Below are 7,952 nucleotides of genomic sequence, written 5' to 3' on the forward strand. Positions count from 1 at the left end.
TCGGTTATTTTTGGTTCATTTTAATTTCAGAAAATGTTATGTCACAAGATACACTCCTTGCTAGATACATAAAAATTTGTAAAAGATATAGACAAAAATTAAAATATTTATTCTAATTCTTATTAGTGTCATCCACATACTAAATTTCAAATATGAATATTTAAGAGAAAAAATGTCCTTAAATGGTGTTCATCATCTATGTTCATAAACTCAAGAGGAAAGGCACTTTTTGTATTGACATTTTTTTTCTATTTCGTTGGTTAGATTTATTTAAAAAATTGAGTGAAGTAAAAAATACTATTACTAAAGAAATGCCACTTTCTCCACATATTTAAACTTTCAATCTATTTAGAAATGTTTCAACACTATCTTTTCATTTTGTTATGAAAATACAAGTAACTCTATCACAATCTGTATTAATCATTAAAAATCACTTGTCCTATGTTCTTTCAATTATAATTATTTACTAAAAAGCTTTAATTTTGTAATATTAATTCTACTTTACAACGTCGTATACTATAAATACAATACACACGTGCAACGCACGTGCCGTAAAACTAGTTCATTTATAAATATATAATATATTTTTTTATCCACATGCAATTAGACTCAAATTCATTCATAATTCTACCCATTAACCCAATTAAAAACCACACACTTCTTCAGCAATAACTAAAACCAAATTCTAATTTGTGTCCCGTTTTTCCTCTTCCATATTATTTACACGATTTTTTTTTTCACTTCAACACAAATTTCCCCTCTTTTGTTACAAATAAATTCACACTCATTTTATTCAGCTTCTGATTTTATGAAAGATTGTAAACTTTTCAGTAGTAAAATTCAAAATCTTGAAATATAAATTAATGGTTCTTGATTCATTAGTATAGATAACTACCAATTTGTTTTGGTAACGGGTTATGCAACATGTTGTCGTTATTGTCTGTGTCACTTCGAAATGGTTCGTCTGTATTGCCAGCTTAATTATGCAAAAAATTCTGGAATTGGGACTTCTTCAGTAATAGCTTAAACTAGACTCAAAATGTACAGGGAGATTGCAGGAAGATGAAGAAGTGTTGGGTTTTTTTAATTGGGTCAATGGATAGAATTGGGAATGAAGTTGAGTCTAATTGCATGTAAATCAATAAAAATAATTCTATGATAAATTTAGTTGAGTGATTTTATTGATACAAAAACATAAGTTGAGTGATTTTAGTGAAACAAAATAAAGTTTAATGACTTTGCTAGATAAATTCAGTAAGTTGAGTGATCTTTTGAGATATTAACTCTGAATACACGTAATAGTTTTTATTGGCTTTGAATTGGTAGAAGATTTTCAAAACTCTCCCCAGGGAAGTATAATGGGAGAGACACTAATAGGGCTTCTTACAGTGTGTTTTCCATTCTGTTCAACCCAAGTGATTGAACCATAATTAAAAACATAGCTCTCATGACCTTCACCTCTATAGCGAATAGTCAAAGTGTAGCTCTTCTTCTCATATTTTTTCCCAAATGTTAGAACTTGTGGTGATACTGAAATGCTGGTATTCTTTGGCACTTCCACTAATGCTTTATATATAGCTGCACCTGAACCAACATTCGTAACCGTCCTTGTAAATTTCTTCACTAACAACGGATAGTTGTTACCATCACGGTCAAACTCGTATAGAGCAGTGAATGATGGGTAATTGAGATCATCTGATGCATTTGAGCAGTTGTGGTGATTGGTTGCTGATCTAGCGATGGTTTTGAATTCGTCTTCTGTGAAATTCATGGAGCATAGAAGATTGACATAGTCTTGTGGAGTTGCATCGTATATTAGTCCGGGATCAAGTGCTCTGTTGGGATCAATGAGCCCTGGTCCAATGCCGTATGGTGTGGTTGGTTCGTTGGTAGTAGCCACAGTGATTCGCTTTTGAGTGTTATCCAAAGGGTTAGCAGTGGTCATTATTGCTGATTTAATAGCTGATGGACTCCAATCAGGATGTACGGATTTTAGCATTGCAGCAATTCCAGATACATGAGGACTAGCCATGGATGAGCCTGATTCGATGTTGTAGTCACTTCCCAAAAACATGCTAGTACCCACACGAATGGCATCTACCTCCGGTGGCCAGGCGCCTACAACTGACACCCCTGGTGCTATTATATCCGGTTTTGATATTCCAACATAGCTTCGAGCAGGACCTCTACCGGATGAATAGGCGAGTTTGGGTGTAGGTGTGATGACATCTTCATACGTCTCTTGAAAATGTATTGTCACAGTAGGGTGCTTGGTTTTCCTGATGTAATCTTTCACTTGCTTACCTTCCTTTCTGCCAATCACAACCCCAGGGCTGTGAAATGATTTGGAGGTGAGTGCTCTTGGATCAGAAGAAATGTAGATAGCTGCCAGAAATCTAGTATCCGTTACGCTGTTCATTTGAAAGGAAAATCCAATTGCAAGATCAGAGGAGAAATCCTCCGGACCATCACAAACAATGACTTGAATGAAGGGTGAGTAGGCATCGGATAACAATTCAGTTGAATTGCAAGAAGAGGCGGTCTTGTTATACGCCAGGGTTGTATCCTTGATAATTGCTCTCAAGGGAAACAAACTCCAACCCCTAATCTTTTGCCCATTGCCTAGAGTCAGAGTCCCTGCAAAGGTTCGGTCTGTGGAAGCTGATCCAACAGTCATTATCCACGGGGCTCCATTCACTAGAGTTCCAAAATCTGGACCGCGATTACCTGCTGAACCAGTCACGAGAATGCCCTTCATCATAGCACCAAAAGCCCCAATTGCTATATCGTCTCTATATAGCGGAACATGAGCTGATCCACTAGACATGGATATGATGTCAACTCCATCAGCAACTGCCTGATCCATACCAGCAATCATATCTGAACTGGTTATCGATCCAAGTTCACGCCATGATACTTTGTAAATAGCCAACCTAGCACGGGGAGCAACACCTTTTGCAGTTCCCTTTCCATATCCGAAGTAGGAAACTCCTTGGACATAATTTCCTGCAGCAATTGAGGCTATATGTGTACCATGACCCCAAGAATCCCGGGCAGAAAATGTGGTAAGATTCACATGAGTATTCTCAGCTACAGCTCCCTTGTAAAAGTAATTAACCCCAATAATTTTTCTATTGCACAATGAAGAGTTGAAATCAGTGCCTGCTCGACAAATTCCCTTCCATCTTTTCGGGATTTCAGGCATACCATCATCCCTAAAGCTAGGCGATTCAGGCCATATCCCCGTGTCAACGAGACCAATAATGACATCTTGGCCAAAATTAGAAGCTGGCCAAAGACCAGAGGAAGGATTGAGCTTAAGGAACTCAGGGGTATGTGTAGTGTGGAGTTCAATGGGTACGTCTTTATGAGCCGAAACAAATCCTGGAGACTTTTTCAAAGCTTCTAGTTCATTTTGGGACAAAACAGCGCTGAAGCCATGAAATACATTGTCATAAGAATATAGAAGCTTTGGAGCAGGATGGTGGCTATTAAGTGAAGCAGGAGTTATAATCTTAATGGATTCAATTGTAGAAGAATGCCAGTGATGGTGAGTAGCGAATATCTTAGGCATTAAAGACTTGTCCAAATGGACAATGTATGTGCTTCTCTTTGCTAAACAGAGAAGAGGAGCAAACAGAATGAAGAAAACAAGACAGGAGTAGTTATTAGGCCACTCCATTTTGAATTTTGAGTGATGATTGTATACAATACTTCTATAAGAATTTATAGATCAATGTAGTTGTAGATATTTCAAATTTGAAGATAAGCACCATTTATTTCATGTCAGAGATTGGTAGTTCAAATGTGATAATATAAAATGTCATAGCGTGGTCCCTAGGCGGCTACTAATCAAGCGGTTCCCATGCCATAAGTGATTTGATGGCATTTAGTATGGCATGTAAAGATAATTTGTGGTTCGAAGTAATGTAGATCACATTACATTGTTGTTGCTAGTTGAAATATCATGTCTAGAGGTTTTTTTTTCCCTCAGAGATGGTCTGTTCTTTGTTGTCGAACTACGGGATTGACTTACCGTCCAATAGTTGAATATTATCCATCTCTCTCATCCACATCAATAGTTGAATATTATCAACTGGAGAAAAAATGGATTCAGCTCTCTCAAAAAGGAATATGAAATTGTGAATGGAGTTTCCTTAAACACTTCTTTGAAGTAACTGAAGAATTGGGGCCCTATAATTACACAGCGATCCGAATGTCAAAGTTTCAGAAAAAATAGAACAAAAATCAAACCGAAAAATTGATTTATTTTGGTTTGGTTTGATTTTCGATATTTATGTCCACCACTAGTATTTACCAAAATATCTTATTACATCATAATGCTATATACTCACAAGACAATTCCATGGTTGACAAACAACTGAATATATCTACTTGGGTTGGGAAGGATGGGAGCCATCAGTATCTAATTAACTGCCCACTTGTAGCAGTCCCTACTCTGCAGCTGGACTGGTGAAGTCCTTAAATTCTAAGACTTTTCAACATGTATATTGGGATGGTCATTACAGTACTAACAAATGAAGTTAACTTCCCAAAATTTCAAAGACTTTTCAAAAAGAATGATATTATTATCTGATTTTCTTTCTAAAATTTCACTTTTAAATTCTAGCTAGATTGCTTAGACATTCCATCACTATCCAAATGGACACAATTAGTCTAGATTTGGGAGATAAAGCGCCATCCGTCAAGAGATTAATTGTCCATTCTCAAGATTTGAACAAGAGATATCTAGTCATCTCACTCCTAGTTATCCAAACACAACTTTAAGCTCCCCCCCAGGCCCACTGTCTCCTTCTACATGATTGATTTTGAGCCATTCATCAAACTCGGGACCATGAAAAATGTCACTGTGCCCTCATCTCCCTGGATTGATTCTCACCTCCACAGCACAATTGCGCCGGTAATTTTGAGTCATTCATAAAACTTGATTGGTAAGAGTTCACTTTTACACAAATATGCTGTCTTTACTACATTAGTGTCACTCAAGCTCATTCCAATCTTCTCCACCTAACAGTATTAATTGTTACAAGGACCTAATCTTTTTATGTGTCCTATAAAGTCAATGAATATTTGAGTAATGTGTAGTGAGTGAAAATGGGATCAAGAAACATTTGGTTTCCATATTCTCCATATCTAGTCTTGTTTTCATGGGCACTTTCTGCTCATCTCTTTTTAGCTATCGCACAAAGATCCACTTATATTGTCCATTTGGACAAATCTTTAATGCCTAATGTCTTTACTGATCACCATCATTGGCATTCTTCCACTATTGATTCTATCAAAACTTCTGTTCCTTCATCAGTAGACAGATTCCACTCTGCTCCAAAACTTGTTTACTCTTATGACCATGTGTTTCATGGCTTCAGTGCTGTTTTGTCCAAAGATGAACTGAAAGCTTTGAAGAAGTCACCGGGTTTCATTTCAGCATACAAAGATAGAACTGTGGAACCTGACACTACTTACACATCTGATTACCTCAAGCTCAATCCTTCATCTGGTCTATGGCCAGCTTCTGGTTTAGGCCAAGATGTGATCATTGGTGTTCTTGATGGTGGCATCTGGCCCGAATCTGCAAGTTTTCGAGATGATGGTATTCCTGAAATCCCTAAAAGATGGAAAGGAATTTGTAATCCAGGCACCCAGTTTAACACTTCCATGTGCAACAGAAAACTCATTGGGGCTAATTACTTCAACAAGGGACTTTTGGCTGATGATCCCACTCTGAACATTTCCATGAATTCTGCTAGGGATACTGATGGTCATGGCACACATTGTGCTTCCATTGCTGCTGGGAACTTTGCGAAAGGTGTTTCCCATTTTGGATATGCACAAGGAACAGCAAGAGGGGTTGCTCCGCAAGCTAGGATAGCTGTATACAAGTTTAGCTTTCATGAAGGAAGCTTAACATCGGATCTAATTGCTGCTATGGACCAAGCTGTTGCAGACGGTGTTGATATGATATCCATTTCTTTTAGTAACCGTTTCATTCCCTTATATGAAGATGCTATATCTATTGCTTCTTTTGGAGCTATGATGAAGGGAGTGCTGGTTTCAGCTTCAGCTGGAAATCGAGGTCATAGTTGGGGAACTTTAGGCAATGGATCTCCATGGATCTTGTGCGTGGCAGCAGGCTTCACCGACCGGACGTTTGCAGGAACATTGACTTTGGGCAATGGATTAAAAATTAGGGGGTGGAGCTTGTTTCCTGCAAGAGCCTTTGTCAGGGATTCTCCGGTGATTTACAATAAGACTCTATCTGATTGCGGGTCAGCTGACTTGTTATCACAAGTTCCTGATCCCCAAAACACCATCATCATTTGTGACTATAATAAACTTGAAGACGGTTTTGGTTTTGATGGTCAAATTTTTCATGTCACTGGAGCAAGATTTAAAGCAGGTATCTTTATTTCTGAGGATCCAGCAGTGTTCAGGGATGCTTCTTTTACCCACCCGGGAGTAGTGATTGACAAAAAGGAAGGGAAACAAGTCATCAATTACGTTAAAAACAGTGTTGCTCCCACTGCCACCATAACATTCCAAGAAACATATTTGGATGGAGAAAGGCCAAGCCCATTTCTTCTTGGATACTCATCACGAGGGCCCTCCAGAAGCTACGCAGGAATTGCAAAGCCAGATATTATGGCTCCAGGGGCACTTATTCTTGCAGCAGTTCCACCTAATATCCCTTCGGTTTCTATTGAGAACCTACAATTAACCACTGATTACGAGCTTAAATCAGGCACATCCATGGCTGCACCTCATGCAGCTGGAATTGCAGCAATGCTAAAAGGTGCACATCCTGATTGGAGTCCTTCAGCTATTCGCTCTGCCATGATGACTACCGCAAACCATTTGAATAGTGCACAAAAGCCTATTACAGAGGACGATAACATGGTTGCCTCGCCTCTAGGCATCGGATCAGGGCATGTTGATCCAAACAGGGCACTTGATCCCGGCCTAGTATATGATGCTACTCCACAAGATTACATAAATCTTATATGCTCTTTGAATTTCACAGAAGGGCAATTCAAAACATTTGCAAGATCATCAGCCAATTACGATAACTGCTCAAATCCATCAGCTGATCTCAATTATCCATCATTCATTGCCTTTTCTTCATACAGTCAGGAGGGTAACTACCCATGGTTGGAGCAGAAATTCAAGAGGACCCTTACAAATGTTGGTAAAGGTGGAGCAACTTATAGAGTAAAAATAGAGAATCCTAGGAACTCTACAATTTCAGTGTCACCACAAACATTGGTATTCATGAACAAAAATGAGAAACAAAGCTATACTTTGACAATTCGCTATAGAGGCGACTTCAACTCAGATCAAGATGGGTCTATCACTTGGGTTGAAAAGAATGGAAACCATTCAGTAAGAAGTCCAATAGTGTTAACTACCACAGTTGATTTGTGGGGGGCAGAAGATTAGGATTTATGATCCTGACATTATGTATGCTGAATGAACAAGTTTGTGTTATTCGATAAACTATGTATGCGTTACAAGCAACTTTAAGCCTTTTTATCGCTAAGAACTCATTGTTCTATATAAAAAAAATAAAGAGTTCAATAAGCTTTCCTTGCGATGTACTACATATAGATAATTCGCTTAAGAAGATAGACACCATAGAATGGAGCATGAGATATAAAATAACATATTGGAGATATTTTTCAATTGTTGAAACTTGAAAAAGTTAAAACATAAACGTTTGTGGTTGGAAATCCAAGCAGAAAAATCCAGAGACTTTTCAAATGATATTTTGGGGATGGGCACTATAATTGAAGATGTTGATGGGTCGATGACAATTTTGAGCTGGCAGAGTCAGAGGATTATCCAAGATTTTGACAAGATGGGTGCATGATTACGAAAAAAATGCATTTTATAAATTTGATCAATTTAATTTTTAGGTTTTAATAAGAACCATTAAA

At 37.9% G+C, this 7,952-nt stretch overlaps 2 protein-coding genes across 2 annotated transcripts; one reads left to right on the forward strand and one right to left on the reverse strand.

Annotated features, from left to right (window-relative positions):
* Nucleotides 1-1,223: 1,223 nt before the first annotated feature.
* On the reverse strand, nucleotides 1,224-3,723 carry LOC125846525 (subtilisin-like protease SBT3). Its single transcript, XM_049525988.1, has one exon. It carries the CDS (start codon nucleotides 3,680-3,682, stop codon nucleotides 1,334-1,336), a length of 2,349 nt encoding a protein of 782 aa, XP_049381945.1. The 5' UTR covers nucleotides 3,683-3,723; the 3' UTR covers nucleotides 1,224-1,333.
* Nucleotides 3,724-4,566: 843 nt separating this feature from the next.
* LOC125846544 (subtilisin-like protease SBT3) lies at nucleotides 4,567-7,614 on the forward strand. Its single transcript, XM_049526010.1, has one exon. It carries the CDS (start codon nucleotides 5,116-5,118, stop codon nucleotides 7,453-7,455), a length of 2,340 nt encoding a protein of 779 aa, XP_049381967.1. The 5' UTR covers nucleotides 4,567-5,115; the 3' UTR covers nucleotides 7,456-7,614.
* The last annotated feature ends 338 nt before the right edge of the window (nucleotides 7,615-7,952 follow it).

This window comes from Solanum stenotomum, chromosome 1 (assembly GCF_019186545.1).
Source record: "Solanum stenotomum isolate F172 chromosome 1, ASM1918654v1, whole genome shotgun sequence".
Classification (NCBI taxonomy): domain Eukaryota; kingdom Viridiplantae; phylum Streptophyta; class Magnoliopsida; order Solanales; family Solanaceae; genus Solanum; species Solanum stenotomum.